The sequence below is a fragment of the Aythya fuligula genome, chromosome 2 (genome assembly GCF_009819795.1).
Source record: "Aythya fuligula isolate bAytFul2 chromosome 2, bAytFul2.pri, whole genome shotgun sequence".
Classification (NCBI taxonomy): domain Eukaryota; kingdom Metazoa; phylum Chordata; class Aves; order Anseriformes; family Anatidae; genus Aythya; species Aythya fuligula.
This window is the reverse complement of record NC_045560.1, coordinates 135651707-135673415: the sequence shown is the minus strand read 5'-3', so window position 1 is coordinate 135673415 and position 21709 is coordinate 135651707. Positions and strand designations below refer to the sequence as shown.

At 38.9% G+C, this 21709-nt stretch overlaps 1 protein-coding gene across 1 annotated transcript; it reads right to left on the bottom strand.

The window, feature by feature from the left end:
* Positions 1 to 103: 103 nt before the first annotated feature.
* Positions 104 to 21477, bottom strand: INTS8 (integrator complex subunit 8). The gene is made up of 27 exons (XM_032181936.1): positions 21323 to 21477; positions 20056 to 20230; positions 17360 to 17500; positions 16873 to 16944; positions 15827 to 15878; positions 14640 to 14822; positions 14045 to 14152; positions 13217 to 13372; positions 12979 to 13079; positions 12178 to 12319; positions 10963 to 11033; positions 10650 to 10825; positions 10065 to 10198; positions 9320 to 9430; positions 8467 to 8668; positions 7824 to 7945; positions 6542 to 6726; positions 5459 to 5492; positions 4732 to 4788; positions 4590 to 4651; positions 3570 to 3688; positions 2321 to 2424; positions 1632 to 1682; positions 928 to 1001; positions 777 to 841; positions 636 to 679; positions 104 to 428 (listed from the first exon to the last, which is right to left on the bottom strand). Exons 1-27 carry the CDS (start codon positions 21450 to 21452, stop codon positions 312 to 314), a joined length of 2988 nt encoding a protein of 995 aa, XP_032037827.1. The 5' UTR covers positions 21453 to 21477; the 3' UTR covers positions 104 to 311.
* Between the last annotated feature and the right edge of the window lie 232 nt (positions 21478 to 21709).

Sequence of the window (21709 nt, the reverse complement as noted above, 5' to 3'; positions counted from 1 at the left end):
TCCTACCCGTGCCCCCTTCAGGGACAACTCAGCGCTGAGCAGTTTGTGAAGCTCTTTTCCACTAAGTTCCCAAACTTGAATTCAGAGCTTCTCCAACCACTCCCCAGTGGAAACAGCTGAAGTTGTTGGTTCAGGCCTTCTGTACAGTTTGTAAAGATACGGGGTTTTATTATAAGATTTCATCTATTTCTAAATGAAAGATACCAGACTGTAAATGTTGTATAAAAGTTTAAATGAATTTTAAAAATAAAGTTGTGGAAGAATTTTTCTCTTCATTTTCACAAATCTCGGAGTGGTCTTCCAGCATTAGCCTAGAAGTAAAGCTTTGCCATTGCTTGAAGGAACTTCTTCTTTCTTCTCTGTGCAGCGAGTTGTAGGACCTCCTCGGGGTTACTGGCATTCAGCTCTGTCTGCCCAATGGCTTTGATCTTAAATAAAAGAGGAGAGAGGCATCATGAGCAGCAGTCAGTCCAGTAAAGCTGAAACATCTGAATACAAGCTTAATTCTTAGAAGTCTGGCTGCTGATGTATGTGATGAAATTAAAACTGGAAGTGACAATTATTATTTTCAAGGACTGCTGCAGGGAAGGAAAGAAACACTCAGGAAGTCCCCGCAGCACCCTCTGGTAACTCACCGCTATCTGCCTCTTGTCGGTCTCTCCTCTTTTGTGGTGGAGATCTGAAGGTAAATTAAGGAGATACTTGTGCAGAAGGCACTCTCTCCAGCCGTGAGCACACCCCCCCTACAAGCTAGCAGCATTCTAACAAAAGGATACACGTCAAGTACTCCAAAATCGTGACATCCCAAATGTATTCATAATAGGAATCCATGGCATCGTGACTGAAAGAAAACACAAATTAGTGACACATTTACATATGGATGTTACAGGTAAGTGTCCATAATGGAAGCTGTACAGTAATAATTACCTGTTTTGTTCCTGCAGTGCCTTGAATGCAGTTTTATAGTCCACTTCTCTGAGGAACTGGCATAAAATAGCTACCTGTAAGGAAAGGCTCAGAGGTGACTTCACAGCCTTAGTGCCCCACAAATGGAAATCTGCCACATCGGTAACCCCACCCAGCTCTGAGACCTAACCAAGGGCTCCTTCCCACCCCAAGCATCTCCTAAGCACCTCAACTTCAAGGGCCTACATAGCTCCTTCTGAAATACTGACAGGAATACCTAAAGGAGGAAAAAACAAAGTTGCTTAGTCAAATTTGAAGGGATGCACCTGGCTTCCAGGGTTCTGGATGTATTTACTAGGCCCTGCTACAGGAGCTATTATAACTTTGTTACTTCCTGGAGAACAAACAGCCCCGCTGAACAACACTTGCCACGTGTGGTTATCTTGTAGAACAAGGCCACCTCTGCAAAAATTAAAAATATATAACCTAAGATAAAAATAGGACAGAATCCCCTCAGACTATTTCTACTTCTGCAACACTTCCAAGCACTTACTTAGTTGCCTGTTAATTTGAGTCCCTTTATGCATTAGATGCAATAGTGACAAAAGGTTTTAATACAGATTGCGTTGGCAAGGGAAGTCAGAGGCAGTTTTACTCATAATAAGTTCTCCCCCCAGCTTTTGAATATAGACACATTTTATTTAATATCACATTTCAGCTCTTACCTGGGTGTGACAGTTGAGTAAAGAACAACACTTTATCATTCTTTTTATCACCTACAGAATGGTTAAAAAAAAGAGTTTCAGAATGCTAGCATAGGATATAGGAACACAAACAGCAACAAATTTGTATTTATCTATTTATTAACTAAAAGGGATCAGTTAAATAACCATCTACAGTCTTCTAACCCCTTTCCCTGTCCTTGGGTTTTGTGCACACTCCACTGACCACCTGAGCTTTCACGATGCAGGAGAGTTCTCCCAAGTGTGATGTGTGCTACAGAGCAAAGCACAGCGTTTCTGGCAAAGGAGCAGGGCTGCAGCTTTGACTTTCGATAAAAGCTTCACCTTTTATCCTGCTGCCTGCAGGAGCAGCCTGACGCAAGGCTTGGATGGGGCTGTGACCGGTCAGAATTAACAGGGGAAGAAACAGCAGTGTGAAATGCTCACTTAAACACGAACAGAAACACAAGGAGAAGCAATGGGATAGGGCATGAAAACAGCCACTTCCCCTGGGCTTAGACAGTCCTGAAAAGCATGGGCCTGTCATTGTTACAGTGCATTGCACGCACACTTTCCTGTGACTTCTAAGGTTTTGTAGTTAGCAATTCTGTATCTTCAGAGGATTAGGGTGCTGACCAAACCCCAAAGGTTATTTCTGTACATCTAAATCCTATTTCAACACCCCAGCTCACCTGGTCTGTGAACACATCGGGTGGTACCATCTTGTTAAAGAAGTCTGAGCAGATAGCTCCTGCCTGCAGGTAATAGTGGAGGGCTGCCGAGTATTGATTTGTTGCTGTAGTGGGAAAAAAAAAAGCCAAAACAAGGACTTTAAAGTAAACACAGCAGTTAGTCCTAAGACTCAGATCAGATGTTTACAGAATTATTTGGACATTAGCATTTCAGCTAAATTCCCTTTGGAAGCTTCTGGGATGCTGTCCCACTTCATACAAGCACTAAATGTTATCACTTCATGACCTCAAATCGCTCCCCCATATTTAAGGGGAGAGCCCAAACCTTACCCCACCCTCAGCAAAAAATTGTCTTCTAGACAAATCCTTCTCCTTTTAAATCAACAGGCTAGAATTTCTGCACTGCAGCTTACCGCACAGCACAGCCACGTTTCCAGCTCAAAAAGAGGTTTAGAAACACGCACCTTGCCTCCTGCAACAGCCCAGAGCACCAGCTTTGCCTCTGCTATCTGCTTTGTTGCCAGAGAAGAACAATCTGGCTTCAATGCTAAATTCCCCTAGAACAGAGCCTACAGAAAATTTCGGCCCAAGAAATGCCCGCGTTCTTTTGAAGATGGCAATGACAACATCCTCCTCTAGCACGGTAGTACTGTGCTTGTGTGGCTGGCTTCTGAAAGCCCATTCCTCAGCATCTCTCTCTCAGCTCATATGCCTTCCCTGTAAGTAGCGGGAAAGTGGGAGCTGAGGACAGAGAGATAGGAAAGAGCTTCCCATCACAACCAGCACTGGATCAGGAGTTCACGCTTCCTCATTTACAAACCCTAGATATTTCCCTATATAAAACACAAAGCACCTCTACTTGAGCAGAGTAAAGCTGATCTCCACCTTAAATGTAAGCACTAGCCACAAAACCTTCATTCACTTAGTAAGAGACTCTAACGTTACAGGTTTGCATGACTGTATCACTCAAGAACTGACTGTACCCACTAAAAGAAGCAAAATTAATCACAGCTCTTACAGTAAAGTTTCCCTTACCCTAAAATCAAGTCCCCACTGAAAGCTCAGTCTGGCAACTTAGATACCTCCTCGGTGAATTCACCTACACAACCGCCCCCAAAGATTTTAAAGTTTTATCACTTAAGCTTCTTTTCATATAAGGAGATACACCAAAGGTTATGAAGGTAGGCAAATTTCAAAAGAAGAAGCGCCCCTATAGACATGCCAAAACCCAGATGTTGGTTTCACTTACCAAAATAAATATCTGCCTGGATAATTAACCAGAAGTGGTTGTTTGGGTTGATAGTCAACGCATAGTTGACCAGCTCTTTTACTGTTACAGCCACCGCTTCAAAATCCACTGATTGAAGGCTAAAGGGAAAAAAAAGTAGAAAAAATCCTAAGTAATTGTTTCTTTTTTTACAGCAGTAATCTGAGTTCACATCTAGTTTAAGTCCAAACCGCTTTTTGCATTAAATGTCAAGCAAAAATAACATCAGTAAAGATCGTGCACCTGAAACCACCCTCAATTATCACAGCATCTGCACAAGCAGCCACAGACAGCAAGCTCTAGAATTTATGGAACTAGCTCAGAAAGGAAAGCTGCTAATATAGCTTGACACATTGCTTGGGCAGCCTTTCCTAAGCGTCACATGGAATCTCCATTTTTAAAAACATGTGTTTTTTTTCTTCACCCTATAACTAAGTTCTGGTAACAGACTAAAAACCATCTTCTGCTTGGCTTTCTAATATACACCAAAATCTATACACACCAAAATATATATACATATAATCATATATACACCAAAATGCCCCCAGGTATGACACACACACAGAGGCTGAAACAATGAGGTTCTAGCCCCACAGAGCCTATGAACTCTCTGAACTTCTCTAAACTGGAGAAGCACAGCTCAATCTGGCCAGGACAAAGCCATACACACCATATGCCACTTAGTATTTTGGCAATTAATCAAACATCTCTAAAAAAAAAAAAAAGTATTTTATGTTAAAATATTACATGGCTCACAGCCATACAGCTCAGTGAAGCACCCGAAAAAAAAAAAAAAATCCTGTTTCTTGCATCTGCTTCTCTATCACTACCATCAAATCAAGAGCAGAAACCTCCACGCACCCAGACCAACTCATCTGCAAACAGGGGTCAGTGATGGCAGAAATGACACTAGCACACAGTAACTAGTCCACAGTAACTGGAACCAAACCAATTAATCTAAGTATATTTTGAAAACTGTATTTTGAGTTAGTATCGTCTTACTTGGGAATAGAGGAAGGCCAGATGGAAATGTACTCTGCTGTAATATCATTCACGATATCTTCCTAAGAGAAGAGAGAGAGTAAAAGAATTTACAAAGGGAAATGCTTCAAGAAATCCCAATGTGATCTTTATACGTACTAACCCGAACATTATGAAGCTTGACAAACAGGGACAATATCGTAGTTAAAACCAATGGTTCCTGGAAGGAAAAGGAAAAAAGAGATGGACGTTCCCATGAAATTAACAGAAATCCACTTTCTTCCCTAAGCTTTAAAGCTATGTCAGAAGTTCTGACATCATTATTTCCTACTGAAATAGGACAGTACTTCATTAAGAATCCTGCAGCACAGGAAGACAGAGAAAATTTAAGGAGTTTTCAATTATTTTAGACCTTCCTGAATAACTCCTTGAATATAAAATTTATTTTGACTTTGTACACCTCTCCCCTCCCACAGACTAACCTTAAACTTATGCTAGGTATACTACATCTTTCTGTGCATTTACACACACACACACACTGAGCAGTTTCCCTTCCTTTTACTTCTGCTGCTTAATTTTGAGGCAAGTAGCAGCTTCCTCCTCCCTCCAAAAGAAATGATTTCCCAAGAATTCCAAGTACATAAATCTGCATGATAACTGGAATAAATTCGTGTTAACTAAATTCTACTGTCAGAATTCAGGATCAATTTGTTCAACATTAAGCTATTCAACACTGCTGTGTCAGGTGAAATAAATTTAGTTCTTCAGCCATATGAAAACATCTATATTGCTATTACATTTTCTGGACATTTCCTGTTAAATTCCAGAGAGGTGTTACACCAGAAGGAAGTTCTGACTGTACACACATTCCCAAGTCAGCTCTAACTTACCCGAAGCTTTTTGATGAAGGACAGCAATTCACTCCTAAATCAGGGACACAAAGATCTGTGTAAGTAATCGACCGCCACTGACAGCATATACAAACTTAATTCACTGGAAATAATTGTCAGCAAAGCAAATTCTTCATCTGCCAAAACAACCCGTCAGCTCTAAGCTTACAAATGCAGAGTGTATAAGTGGAAACGTTCAGTCAGGTCATTCACTTTCAATACAGTCACTGAAAAGTTTGATTTTTATAATTACGAAAAGGTTAAAATAACAGATTGTGTCTTGTTTATCAAGCTACATCAAGGAATGAAAATCATTTTGTATTGAGTCCAACATTGAACTGTACTGTAAATCTCCAAGTTAGGACTGCAACAACGACCTACAAGCTTACAGAATAGGGTACACAGTGATCGTTTGTAATGCATATTGATTTATTATTTTTTGTCATGCCACATCAGAAATTGTCACCATAAGCAAGCCAGACAAGCACAGCCTGTTTGGAAAGGTTTTGCTGATTCTTTCCCCACAATAAAAACAGGGGCACTGCCCTTCACTGTCTGAATTACAGGGGTCAGAAGAGGTTCAGGATCCTAAAGTACACCTGTAGGGCCTCCTTTTTCTTGCCAGGGTGTACAATTAAGACATAAAACAAGCAGGAACCCTCTTCTACCCATCCCACATCAACGTAAGCAAAAGCAGCTGGCCTTTAGATGCATGTGGACCCGATTTACTCAAGAAAGGCAAAGGAGAAACCCATACTTTTGACAGAGGAACATTTGTTCAAGTTTTTAGTACATAAAGCCGTTCTGTATAACCACACATTTCAGATTTTATCATAACAGGCAGTTTATAGTCAGTCTTGGACTTAAGGAGAGGCTGAACATACTGTTTGGACAAATCAGAGTCCTAAATCCATCATCAGTTAACACTAAGGCAAGCAGAGATCAGGTAACTAAAAGGAAAAATCAGAGTTCTTCAGCTGCTGCCACCACTACGATGTGGAATACAGTCAGCTCTTGACTGGGACTTGGGGTTAAGTATACAAATCAAACAAAAAATCTTAAAAGTAACTTAAGAAAAGATACCTGTACATAATGCCTAGCGTAGACTCCCTGTGTTTTATCAAACTCACTCTGCCATCGTTCCCCCGTTTGTGCTGGTTGGATACACTGCAGATTTGTACAACCACTTCCCAGAGGTCTTTAGCTGTCCGTCTGCTTTCTTTGGGACCTGGAAGTTCTTTGCATGTAGCAGCCAGCAACTGTCCCAGCTGTGCAACACAAAAGAAGAAATACAGTAAGCAGACAGAACTTCTCTGAATATTGACTGGAGCAAAGGAATTATCGGTATTTAAGATGGCTAAGCAAACAATTTTAAGCTCCCAAACTACATAGCAACAGAACTAAGCTTTGCAGCAGAGGACCCTGACCTGTAATCTGGAAGATGAGAATTAAACAAAACATTATCCCTTTCCTACTTCCCTTATGGTGTATTTCATTATGACAAGTTGAATGTAAAGCTTGTTTTCAGGAGCTTACTCAAATATACAGATTTTTTTTTTTAGGTTGTATATAATATAGTTTTACAAAGACTTGATCCCTCGAATACCCATAACTGTCATATAACAATTAATCTGAACTAAAGGAAAAATGAAGTTGTGCTGGCACCCTCTGCTACGCAGAGAAATCTAAGGGTCAAAAGGGAATTTACAGGAAGCACAACAGGCAACCAGAGCAGGCCAAAAATGTGTCCTGTAATACAATCAGCATTCAGCTTCAGCTTTATTGCCTGACTGATGTAAAAACACTACTATAAAACCAGTTTGAAAGCCAGGTTTCAACAAGAGCAGTGTTTGAGTGTCCCCAGAAATTAAACACTGGTATTGGGTTCAAAAATGGAACCCTTACAGTGCATTTGGTGTCTTTAGAACAGAAAGATGACAGAGACAAAGCCTGATATCTTTACACTTCTCAGCTCTGCCACATAAACCTAGGCTGAATCCCAGCTGAGAGGCGAGTCCTTCCCCGAGGTGCTGCTATAGGGTTTCAGCAGCCAGCTCGGGGGTTGTTACCACACGTGCCTGATGCTCAGGGACCCAACCTCAGCTGGCAGATGACAAGGGCTACGATGCAGCTCGGTTCATCTGTTCTGCAGCATAGCCCACAAATCTTCTGCCAGCTGTCAAGCACATTTGTTGTTTAGCCTTGCTCTGTCTTCTTTACCAGACTTTACTCATTGTAGCAATAAAAACATGACAAACTTGTGGCAGAAATGTACGTACTTCTAAAAGTACAAGAGGCCTCAAGAAGAAAAAGTCAGTTACATCAGTTACAGTCCTACAAGGATTTGAGACAGAACAGCTGTTACCTTTACGTAAGGATTGGTTTGAACCAGAGGTAATGGAACTTGCATGGTCAAATACTCATTTTCACGCCAGTTTAACAAGAAGGCAACACATTCTTCAGCTATAACTTGTCGAAGAGGAATATCTGGAAGGAAACGGGGTCTTTTTTATTTTTGAGGAAAACAGCATTATATAAAATCAAGCAAAATCAATTTCCTTTGATTAACCATTTTTGTTTTGTATGACCTGTCACAGAAAAAATGATGCCCAGCCCTCCAACAGCAACAGCACTACTCAACTCCCTCAGTGTGAAACCACATGGGCTACTTCAATAACTAATTAAACTTTTCAGATAAAGTGCAGACACATTTATCCCCTTTGAACTCTTTAAGTGGCACTAAACAGAAACTGTCAATGTTCAGCAACACGTAGGCATCATGATGTCGTTGCTCCCATTTCCATCTTCTAAAGCTAAATGAATTTCTAAAGACTCATGAAATAACACATCAAACTTCACTGTTTTTCCAACATACTACATTGGAAAATACACTACATATTATAAGTTATATAAATATATACTGAAATGTTTTATCTAAGTACAAAGCTACTGCTTTCTCCTTCTCTTTGTGTTTTATGGTGTCTCAGGAAAAACAGCAACGCGCTCACCAGGTACTCTCATTTCCAAATATCCTCGGACTCTGCTTATCAGATCAGAAGGAGGACGCTCTCCGTTGGCACCAGGTCCAGCTTCGTGAGTGTAGATGTCCAAAAGCAGCATTTCGTTCAGCATGACTTGACGGAGTTTTGGAGAAAACTCTGTCACAAGCTCCAAGCAAGCAGCAAAAAGTTGCTTTGCATGGACAAAATCCTGCAACAAAGAGGATACACATTAATAGTTCTGAGTGGATTCATGAGGAAAATGAAGTCTAAGAGCTAAAATCCTGGCTGAAGAAGCCTTTGCATCCATTATTGTCAGCATTCCTTAAGAAACTACCAATAATCATTTACATTTTTGGGTCCTTTTGGACTTGCTGTTTAGCTTAATAGCTCTCACAGGTCCAAATCTTTCAAACAGAACAAGAAGTTTTTGCTTAAACATACCAAAAAAGTTAACTACAGGCATATTACTTAGACAGTTCAGTTCTGCCTTGTAGTTTTAACAGACTATACTATAGTCAATTACAAGGCAAGTAAAAGAGCATTCCAGCAAATTCTTTAAGTAGAACAGCCAAAAGAACATCAATGTGTCAAATCAACGTTGGGTTTAGGTGCAACGTGATTTAGTATATCCTAAACAAGACTTTGTATGAACTAAATTATCCCCCAACCCAACTCAGTGCAATGCCACTACCCTTGCTCTGGAACTTTGTGAGACAGGAATATTTAATTATGATATTACACCCAGAGCTTGTTACTAGATCTCTTTCACCTCCCGTTTCTTCAGTTCTTTTTCTCAAAAAGGGCTTTCCATATTTTTTGTTCAAACTAACTCACCAGTAACTTCAGACAGCTTGCTCACCTTGATTGCGCTGCAGTGTAATCCCTTCGCCATAAGGATGTAGACCAAGTCCCTAGTCAGGTTATCTTTGATTCCTAAAATAACATTGCCGTAAACATTTGGTACTTCCCACTGAGAGAGAAACATGCAAGACATTTGCACAGGGTTTTAGAATTCACATCTTTGCTTAAGCACTGAAAATAAAACTCAGATGTCAAAAAATGATCGATTTCTAAGTGCCGTTTGCAGAAATGTTTACATCTAATCAGCAGTAATGCATAGCTCAGACAGACAGAATTACATTAAAAATTGTTGCCTACCCCACTTTGTTCATATGCACATAGGTTTGTTTGTTCATATGTGAACATGCAGTAATTTGGAAAAAAAAAGAAAAACACAAAAAGACAAGAAATTCTTACCTAAGAAAAAAAAGTACTCCCTCTCTTGCTCCCAGCTAAACAGCTACATTCCATGACAGAATTTAAACTAAAATAATATTGCTAACTGGTCAGAGCACTGAAAGCAAAAATGACAGAAATTTACTTTTTCACAAGGCAAAGTTGTGATACAGTCAGTTTAGCGTGAAGGTTCCACCTTTTTCATTCAAAATATGAGTTTAGATACATCTCATTATTATTACTGAAGGATTGTGCAGAGAGAAAATTGAAAAAAATCCATTTACATTCCACAGCAAAATATTTACTGTTCATTGTGATATGATGCCTAACCAGTCCTCAAATTAGTCTGTCATATTGAAACAAATTACCTTGTTTGAGACTGTCCAGAATTGGCGTTCTGAAGTCATACCATGCAATTCAATTAAGATCTGGCGAATCCTCCAAGGGTCTACTGACAATATGAGCTGATGTTCAAGCTGGCCAATATTGACACTTGCCGAAGCTAGGAGCAACAACAACAAAAAAAACAAATGAGGTCTCCAGGGCACTCCTTGATAATGTAGAGCCTTATCATTCCTGAGTAGATGACATTTGACTGCTCACCAGTCACACAAACATTAGTGCTGGTGTAAGTCCAGAGGCAGGAATACACCCTCCCTGCAAAAAGCTGCTAGTCAGATTCAGTTCAAACCAACTGCCACACCTCTCTTTGGCTTGGTCTAGTAGCACACACTTATTTTAGCATATACTCACTTGAGATACAAGCAGAAGAACAATGTTCTTGAACAAGCAGGACATTCATTGGCTAAAAGTTGGAAGTATTTGCTCTAAAACCCATTCTAAACTAGTTCTAAACTAGAAGACAGATCTGAAAAGAGATCTGCACCTATTTCCATGCCTGAGGTTACTGTGTAACTGCACAGATATAAATTTATGGAAACACTGAATATTACCTGGGATATCATAAAAAGAAGTCACAGGTTTTGTGCACAGGTTGATCCTAGGAGACCTCTTCCGCATTTCATCAATGAGCAGTTTCCGTTCATCATCTTTCAGAAGTTTTATGAACAGATCGTGAGATGAAATCATGAAGACAAGCTGAAGATCTTCCAAATCCAAACACAAGTTTCTAAGTAAAGAAAAAAAAATAACAATCAGAAGGAGGAAGTTTATCATTTTTCCAGTTATAGGTTCTCAAAAGCATTTATTATGCTGCATTACATTGCTTACAACATGCAAATTCAGGGTATCAAAGCCAGTACATACTTGAGAAATGATGCCATTTTTCTCTTCAAAGATTCAGAAGCATTTTCCAAGTTTATTGATCTTGAACAAGCCTGGGGAAAAGTTAGCAATAACAACTAAGCCAGGGCTTAGAAATCTTAAAATATTTAGCTAGATACAGTGTGCTGATTCACAATTACCTATTAGTAACCCTCCATCTCAAGGGAGGCAAGACAGTTACCCGATAAACACCGCAGCTATCAGACAGATCAAAATTGCTTTCTCTGTACACAAGAAGCTTTTTCAGACAACTGATCTTCCTTGACACAATCTACTTTTTTTTTCAATCCAATTCCTGATATTTAGGCGTGCTGACTGAACACCACAGCATGAATCAGTCAAAAAGATCGTTACGTATATAAAGTCCTTTTGCACAAGTTTAAAAATGAACTGAAATTTCTGAGCACAAAACCATAAGATCCACTAGGATTAACTTTAAAGAAATACAACAGTTTAAATTCAACTGTTTAGTTATCTTTAATTGCCAGCTTACATGGTGTTGTTGTTTTTTTTGAGAAATATGCTCAATACGAGCAGTTGATGGAACAGCTTTTGCTGGCTCTGTATTTCAGAGTATTATTGGACAATATTAGCTACATACTTGAAGAGAGCAGCTGTGACTGACATGCAAAAGACAAGACTCAAATTAAGCAGAAGATATGAAACTAATGGCACAGCAACAGAAGGAGTAAGTCCAGTCCGAGCAACAACTTCTAAAAAGCTTCACTGAGAGCAAAAGTCTCACATATACAGAATGTCAGGATAGTTTCATGACTTGCTAGTTTTTACAACAAAGCTGGCAAGAGCGGTCCTCTTTCACAAATATTTTTTTCTAGTATCTCTCTCTCTGTCTTGGAGAATGTTTCTTTGTTCCTCAAAAAGAGATGTTCAGTAATATCACTATATATTTTAGTGAGGTCAGGAAACCCAGCAATTTCAAATCCCAACTGAAACAGTAAATCAACAAGGGTTCCTCCCGAACAGATGAACTAGCAACATAGATGCAAGACTGATTACATACAGCGTATTTGTGCTATCTAAAAAGAAGTTGAATAAAGTTTGAGAAGTTATTGCACAAAGTATTTTTCTGTCTCAGAAACATAAGCATTACTTGCAACAGTTACACAGTTACATGGGGAAAGAGATACCTCCTTAAATACTGTCTCGCCTTCTAGTTTCAGGCAGTAATTTTCTTACCTCCAGGAGGAAGTCTATTTTCTCTTTGTTGGGTTTCAGGAACAGCAGACAAAACTGAACATCAATTATTTCACCCTGCAATATATCACGGACGGTGTTGCACACGCAGATTTTGAAACAAACTTCTTCCAGAGCGTCGTTCCTGCATGAACACAAAACCCAAGCTCACAGAACTTCTCTGACAAATGCAGTTGGTATCAAGGCAAAGCTCCACGTGTCAGACCCCGAGACAAGTCTGGAGCATGTGCCTCTGTCCATGACTGCCCTCTAAAAAAATTTACTCAGGATCTACCTAAGTTCACCCAAGACCTCACTTTTTTTGAAAGAAAATTCCCTCCTTGCTTACAGCTCTGTTTCACACACAAGCTTCATTTTTGCTTCAGCCTGAGCACCACTGGGACTCCAACTAGAGCAGTGACCAACACACAGGTGCATCTCCTCTTCGTAAGCATTCCCCGCACACGGCTGACAGCCAAGATGACTTCAGGCATATTCACTTATCTCAGGATACGCAAACTGGGCTGGTTCAGCAGTGCACAAAGCTCCTAATCACAGGTAACTACGCTGCCAAAGTTCCCAAATGAAGTACACATCCCCTACAATATTAACGCTTAGTACGGCAGCCTGATTGGCTTTGACTTCAAGTTTTAGAAGTCCTCTACAGAGGCATTAACCTAGTTATAAATTTAAAAATGTGTATGTAATTTTTTTTTTTTTTTTTTTTTTTAAAGACTTCATGTACTTGAAAATCTTAACTCATCTTCTCAACCACCTTGAGCAGACCATTATTTAACATCTCACCCTTGTAGAGCGTTTTGGAACAGCTCTCTTTGCACCGATTGCCTGAACTGAACAGGTAAACTGAGGGCTAGGTTATCTTCAAGGAATATCTTCACCAAGTCCTGCAACACAAACACATTGGAATGAATCACCAATGGATAATTCAATAGTTACAGATAACAGATTAGATGGGATCGTCAACACATAACAACAAAAACAAAGAACTCCACTAGAAGCAGGCTTTAATTAAGTGCAATACCTGATAGTTGCCAGTTTTCAAACAGTTATCGATTTGACTGTAAGGAGTTGCCTGTTGAGATGCATCATCATCAGACGAGGTAAGAACTCCACAAGCTTGACAGTACCCAGCCAACCGTTCTTCATCTATGGTGCAGTGAAGTGATGATGACCCAATCTGAAAAGGAATAGTCGATTCAATCTGAGTGATGAAGTATTATGAAACATAAACTTAATTCTGAAGCACAAATGGAGACTCACAGTTTCTCCCAATAACAATGAAACAGTAGAAGAACATGCGTGTACACACTTATGTTTTTGTCTTTTTTGCAGCTTACACCACGTTTTGTCTTTTTAAATGAAAATTTGGGTTTTGCAGTTTCAGAAATATTAATATAATATACATAAAAATGTCATCTTTTGTAAACGGTCAGAACACAGATCTCATTTCCAATAGAAATTTACATAAACACGAATAGGAAATGCTGTATGATTACCTTCCTCAGAAACACAACAGCACTACCAGAATAGCACAGTGGGCATGGATTTAACTGCTTAGTCAAGTTAGTATTAGCACCGGAGATGTTACTCTTGCATCAGTACTAGTTGTATAACCAAATATTCGATGCACAACAGAATAAAACAGTAACACATCACACCTGATCAATATCGTTTTGAACAAGACCCAAAGTAAAACAAAGCAATGGAAGTTGCTGCCAAAATGCCACGAAGTTTCTTTTAAAAAAATGTGTGTAACATAACCTTTACACTGCTGAAGAAGGAAGTAGTGTGATTTACTTCTTTTTTCTTTAGAAGAGCTGAACATACACAGTAATAAAACACTCATTACCCTTGCAATCAACTCCCTTGTTTTGAAAAACTTCTCTTTTGCGTTTTCATGAAGTGCTGCATTCGTAGCTCCTTGTTGAAAGTAGATTGCACCCAAGTCATAGCAAACCTGTAAACAGCATTGATACAGAACATGTTATCTTGGAAATTTATATAACATTTCAAGTCAACATTAAGTATTTCAGCTCAGTTTTTACAGATATTTAAACTATTCCCAATTTATTATATTGACACACGCTGCATATCTTTTCCCCCATATTTTGTTTCCTTTGTAACTGTGATCTCAGTGTAAGTAATTCTGCACAGGCATTAAGAAAATTACAGAATGATTTCCACAGAATAGTGAGAAGAGTGCAATAAGCAGTCCTTGTCATACAGTGGTTTACTCCAGACTAGGAAAAAGCTGTTTGTGAGCAACAAATTTATAATGTTGAAAGAAGTTTTAATAACATAAAAATGACCTCAATAACATTTTACTGCAGTGAAGAAAGAACACAAAAATATCAGTAGAAAAATACTGCGGTTTATTTCAAAACATCACACAACATTTTGTCTAAAGAAACAAATTGAAAGCTTCAGTCTAGAACATAAAGTACCTGGCACTGTATCTCCTCCGCACTGATTTTCAGTCCAGCTGTGGAACTCTCTGTTTCTCCATTCACCATACCAGGCTCCATGGCTAATAAATCCAGGGTTCTGATCGTGTGGACATAGAGATCTTTATTCAATTTAAGTGCTCCTTCTAGCACCAGGATGGAATCAGCAGCCTGCTCCTTCAACTGTAATAGTTCACATACATTATAAAAAATAAATTAATGGTTTTCAAGCTTAGCTTGGTGTTTAAATACTAGAAATTTAACAGCATAGTAAAGTGATAGCAAAGAAAATTTCCTTAATACGCTTCTCTGCTCCTGTATTTCTTGTACAATAATGAAATTTCAGGTACTTAGAGAAACAAGATCAGACCCTTACTTCCAAGAGGGAAACAAAATATTTTTCTCCCAGTTTCACCTATGGCTGTTTATCCACTTCTGGAGCATTAAGTTATCCAACAGCTGAATTGTAAATTCTCAGCTATTATTTCATAGATGAACTAAAAGCAGCTTCTCTTTGAATAGCAAGATTTTTCCAGAATTTAGGACAAATTGGTGAAACAGTTAAACATCATTTTTGTTCACTTAGTTGAAAAAAAAAAAAAAAAAAAAAAGAAAGAAATTAAGTATAAATGCAAAGCCTTTAACTTATTCTAAGTACAAGAGTAGGGAAAGGAGCTAGGCTACTTCTGAAATAAAGGTTTTATTTTTCCTCTTTTCTTGCTTGTCTCAAAGGAAAATACTTTAAGCACATTCTGTTGAGCACATTGCATTCTGTTGAAAGCAACATACAGAAAATGCACCTACTAAATCCTCTTAAGAAAAGTTAAGCATTATATTTTGTTGCCATATGATTGTACACCTCAAGCACAGCATGGTCTTACTAACCACACACTCATTTTGTAGAGGCTTGCTTCATTCATATGGCTCCAGGGATGGACTGATGAAAGAATACTTCAATCTCGCAAAACAAATGCCATACTAAATTCACTACAACACTGTCCAAAACACAGCAAAACTGTTGAAAATGCTAGAAGTGGCTAATGTAACATAAATGTACCAAATCCAACAAAATTGTGATGCAATTGTTGATCTCCTGGCCATTCATATTTACATATGTACATATGTATATTTACATATACATGTTATATGTAGATTCAAGCAAAAACTAGAGGTGGATGAAGTCTTACCACTTTCAAAATATTTTCAGTTAGTTCCTTTTCTTGTTGCATCTGGTTCATCCTGAAAAAAGAGAGATGTGGTCAACACCTTAATTATAAAGCAAGCCATCCCATTATTTTACTTCATGCTCTAAAGCACAACTAATTCCAAAAACGTTTTGCTTAACTGTTTTTAACATCATTGCGCTGGACCACCAAACATTCTTGGTTATCTCTCTGAAATACAGAATTATGTAATTTAAAGATATAACGAAGAGTTTAAGAATATGATTTAATAAAATGAAAGTTTCGGTCTTCATTTCCTTGTGTATTTGTTTGTTGTTGTCTTTTTATATCAGATCGTTAATATTAGCAAAATCATCATGAAGCAATCAGCTTCAACAGCCTCAAGCTGTTGAAGCTTCACTGCTAAAACCTTCACAAGCATACATGAGGGGCAGGAGCAGGGTTTGCATGATTATGTAAAAAGTAGAAGTATTTTAAAACTATTTCCCCATATAGAATCTTCTGATTCAGGATCAGACCCAGATACAGATAGGACAGTTCAAGATCTCTAGCAGAAATATGAGCAGGGTTTCTAATCAACAAACTTATCAGACTCTCTCATACAAGCCAGAATATTATTCATCTAATACTAGAGTACAAAATTAACATAAAACACTTGCAAATTACCACTTATCTATAACTTTGTGAATTGTTGTAAAAAAACTGTACTAAGCAAGCCCATGTAAGTTCAAACAAGACGCAAAAAAATATATTGTTTCAACTAGAGAATAAGCTTTCTGCCCGGAGAAACTGCCATCTCCCTTTCTTCTGCTATTTTTCATGCCTCTACAAAGTCACAGATAACAACATAATAAAAAAGTAGAACCACAGACATACAGGTATATTGAGCATGCATGACAGGAAAATAAGAATATACTTGAAATTAATGCAAGTTTTCAATCTTACAGCTAACCATTTTAAGCAACCGTAGATGATTTATTTCAATTACAGATTCTATTTCTGATTATAAAATACACATGAAGTTCAAATGAATCATACTGCTAACTTACACGTTCAGTTGAGGTGGACCAGGTTTCACTTGCTTTACAGGAAAACTGCTTTTAACAATGGTCCTTATTGCCCTACAGGGGGGGAGAAAATTAAGCAAAGAATGGCATTAGCTTCAGAAGTGTAATAAGATGACACACCTCTTAAAAATATCAGTTTATCATTTCAGATACTTTAAACCATTACTATACACCCTCTACTATTTAAGAAATGTTCTTAAGCTGACAAAAAGCTAAATGGTAATAAGATTTTTATTTTTATCTTTATGAGATGACACTTCAAACCACTACCTTGACCATTTTGTCAGGGAACAAACCCAGCTTTAAAATCACTTTTCAGGCTTAAGCTCCTCACTACAAGCCATTTACAGGCCACAACTCTATTAGTACTTTAAGATTCTTTCTCATTCTACATACAGGTACATAGAAAGAAGAAAACAATGTTTACTTCTAAGACAATAATCTTAAAATCACTATAGAAAGAGTTTACCATCTGTTGTAGAGCAGTATGGCCATTGCAGTGGTTGGGGGTATGCTGGACAGGTCTACATCCACGTGCTTAGTCCCTGGGGGAACCTTGCTGATACACAGCAGCTCATTCAGGAGCATGTTCAACACAGGAACAGATAAACTGTCAGAAAGAAGAGAATCAGGTACTTCATACAGTAATTCTACTTCTGGAATGTTTAAATAATATACACTACTACTTTGTACTAGTTAACAAGGCATGGTTAGTATGGTTAGTATGTCTGCTTAGCATAACGAAATGCTCTGTATCTGATGATGTTCTAGATCAGAATGTAAAGCAACAACCACTATTAGGAATGACAGTAAAGCTCGTGGAAGGTTATCTTGACAGAGCTGATCTGCTTCTGTGCACACTGCATTAGTCTGTTCAGACACATCCCAAAAATAATTCATTCATTTATAGCAATAGGTCCCAAAGAGTGAGAAATTCTCCTCAAACAAGCCCCAGATCATACACCCAGAAGGTAAGCAATTTTCATTTCCATATTTGCATTTCAAGTGGAACTTCACTCATGTAAAGGAGACATTTATCTGTGCAATTATGTCTTTTTGAGCCATCATCTGCCACCAAACGATGAAGTTAATAGCAAGAACTGGAACAGAGCATTGTAGTTCCACTGTAAGCTGTGGTACATAACACCATACATTAGGTGGGACAGAACCTTCCCTGATAAAATGGGAAGGCATGCAGGCTGGATTGCATCACTCCACGCTTTTGAGGTGTAATTTAACACAACTGAAACAATATTGCTAATTTGGACATTGGTTGAAATTAGCAGTGATCTGCTACTCTGCCAAAGTACCTTGAACTTTTTCAAAGTTGCATTTTTTGCAACCAGCATTGAAAATAACCAGATGAAACCATATTTGTAGCAACTAAAGCCAGAAACCTTGTTTAATAAATTGTATGTCTTGTGTTCCATTAGACTCAACGTCTGTCACCACGCCATGATTTTTAAACTAACACACACACTGGTTTTTACTAATGGCAGGTCCAGGAATCTTGTTTGCATTGGCAAGAGCAGAACATTATTCGATTAACTATAACAGCAGAAGTTTTAGAAAAAGCTGTGCTCAAAAGCTGCTGTTCTTTTTTAAACTACCCTGACTAAAACTATGGGTATTGTCAGTTAGAAATCAAAAAGCATAGTTCTTCACTGAGAACAATCTGAGGCTTCGTGAGCTCACAGAGCGAGAACTCTTCCTAGCATATAGAGAGATGCTGAATTAGGAATTGAAATGGCTTCAGATTATTTCTCAGAATAAAAAAAATTTCTGTGCTGAATCCCAGAATCAGCCCAACATTGTCAAACAGGAAGGCTGATTTTTTAATCAGGATTATACCTATATTTCAAAAGTAAGAGGTACTAACTGACAGAAAGTATGCCACCAATAAATGCCAGTAGAAGTTCCTCCGGCAAGAAGGGAAGCAGCCTTAAAGATGCCCTCTTGTATGCACTCATATACATCTGATTTCAAAGCTAAAGTATGTATAAAAAACCCTACTGTATGCCAGATATTTCTTTTAGTACAATATTTTCATAACTAACCGCAATAAGGGTTTAAGCTTATTCTCTGCAGTTGCGTAGCACCTTGCAAAAGTACTTAAGGATGCAGTAATCCAGCCTCACAACACTCCACTACGGCAGATAAATATAACATAACAGATATGGGAAAAAAAAGGTAAAGAAGTTCATAGGTAAAAATCACGGACATCTCATCCCAAGTCATTTTATCAATCATGATAGCACATTATTTAAAAAAAACATTATGATCTTTATATATTAAGAAGCACAAAGAAAAGTTGGAGAGACAAGCCTCATCACTACTTTGAAGGAAGAGTTTTCAAAATACTTCTGAAATTAGTGAATTTCTCTAACACATGATAAGGAACATGCAATTTTCAGATTAACTCCACAGAAATAAGACAATAAAATATGATTTAAAAAACACACCCCAAAAAAATCAATAAACTGAGTCAACTTAAATTTTATCTAACAAAGAACTTTCTTCTTTCAAGGTGTCTGCAACTCTAACATACATTGAAGAAGTGGAGAACAAGTCTTGCCCCACTAAGTGTAATTCCTTAATGCTCAGCAATGCCAAAGCAAATAGTTCCAGGCCTTGCAAGACCATTCAGTAACTGAAATTATTGGCAGGAGGAGGAGCAGTTTGTCTATTGCCCATTTCAACCACAGACAGTTCAGTGATCTAGCTCACAAATATATGGAGCGTTTTGCAACTATAAAGCTGGAGCAAGAGCTCCAACTTAATGCATTTCAGAATGGGGAAACTTAAGGTGTTTTTGTCATTCTAGAAAGTATAACCTAAAACTCATCTTTACACAGTAGGCATTTGGATGTCTTAGAACAGAATGTTTGCACCTAAGCATTTTATCTTTAAATTATTAACAGCATTGGTCTGTTTATGTCTAACTTGTGGATGTAACAGAATTTGATTTCAGCTGGCAGACCCAAGACGCCTCTTAATCTCAGAAAGATACTGCCCTAATAGCAAGCACAGGAAATATCCATTTGTCAAAATAAAGAAATTAAGCCACAAGTAGATCAGGTTGATGGTTGGACTTGGTAGCACTGAAGGTAAATGATTCTATGATTCTAAGTTTAGTAATTTCCATATGAAGAGAACAGACCATACCTTTTCTCTAGTACATCCAAATCCCACTTCAAATGGGCAGCAACTTTAAGAGCAAGAAGTTTTAAAATGCGGTTTCTTTTGTTATCAGGTGGTGGCTGGACTTGGTTCTGTTCGTTCACCGATGGCTTGGAAGCTTGTTCCAAGAACTGGACGATCAGCTGTACAGGTGGTGGATCTGCAGAAAACACAACAAATTCTCTTCAAATTCCACGTAAGCCCAGAAATTCATTTCTTATTGCAGCCATGATCACAAATACCTTATCTCTTAATCATTTATACGGACAACATTGTCACCTGATGGTTCTAATCCCAAGGGGTATTTTGTTTATGCTGAATCAAATCAGATTAACTTCTCTTTATTTAAACTTCAAGTTTATTTGACTACAAAAACTGCATTCTTACACTTTCATTTATTTTCCTTATTTTGTAATAATAAAGTTTTAGTACTCATATCTACAGAAAATAACTGCTGTCCATTTAAATCAGAGTTAGCTGTTGTAAGAATACATGCCTGCTTACACTTCTTCTCTGTGCCTTAAATGTATTTATGAGCATCTTCTGTTATTTCTGTGTACATTTAGGAAAAAAAAAAAATAAATAAAAGTATGATTTTAAAAGATGTGAAAGCTGCAAAATCTCTCCCTTACAATAAGGCAGTCTCCCCAGGACCTTCGGGCTGTTCTGAAGAACCGAAGACAAAAAAAAAAAAAAAAAAAAAAAACCTGTTCATTGATATTTTTTATTGGAAAATAGCAGAATAAGGTCTGAGCACACAAGATATGGCCTGACTGTGCTTAAATCTATTTTACTTAAACCTACAATACTGTCACTGGCGTGCTTCCCATCTCCTCCAGCTGCTTGGAGAATCTAGGGTCTGAAAAAAATGATTTTTCTCTCCGATCTTCAAAAGATCAGCTACTATAAAATATTGGTTTTAAAAGTTATTTACAATACACTTTGGGTTACAGCTTTTTATTCGTTCCAGCCCAAAGCAAAGCAACTCCATCCAGTCCAGCAGGGAGCCCTCAGGGGGGCAGCAGCTCTTTATGCTCGCAAGCCGTAACTGGGGAAACCCGGCTGCACACCGCACTCATTTTACCCAGCAGCACTTTCCATTAAAAACGAAAACAACAACAACAAAAAAACCTTTCCTGTAACATTTCCGTAACTTATAAACGCAAAACGAAAACACGGCGAGGAGGGGACGGTGAAACAGCCCCCGTCTCTGTGCCTCTCCCCCCCACCCCTCCCACCTCCAGCCACGCACCGGGCGAGGGCTTCCTGAGGTGCTGCTCCAGCAGCTGCTCCTCCAGCAGGAACTCGAACCAGGAGGTCTGTGGCGGGGTGCATGGCCGGCTGGACGTGGCCGCCTCCCGATCGGCCGCCTCAGCGCTCATGGCGGCGGCGCTGCCCCGCAGCCGGGCCCCGCAAGCCGCCGCAAGATGGCCGCCGGCCGCGGGCAGCGCGGGGCGGGGCGCGGGAAGAGGCCCTGCCCTCCGCAGCGGTGGGGAAGATGGCGCCGCTGTCACCTCAGGCGGCTGAGGGGGGTATTGGTGGTTCTCCAGGGCTTTGGGCTGACTGCCTGAGGATGAGCAAGGAGGTCCCGAAGTGGGAATGTCGGGGGAGAAAGCACAGCTCGACCGGTGTCTGAAAT

Bases quoted from the DNA above. Each gene is read 5' to 3' on its own strand.
- INTS8 (XM_032181936.1), bottom strand. From the start codon at position 21,452: ATGAGCGCTGAGGCGGCCGATCGGGAGGCGGCCACGTCCAGCCGGCCA. The intron at 17,501-20,055 runs GTATGGTCTGTT...TCTTTCTGACAG, and splicing joins TTGGATGTACTAGAGAAAAG to TTTATCTGTTCCTGTGTTGA. The intron at 8,669-9,319 runs GTGAGCAAGCTG...TCTTTGTTGCAG, and splicing joins TACACTGCAGCGCAATCAAG to GATTTTGTCCATGCAAAGCA.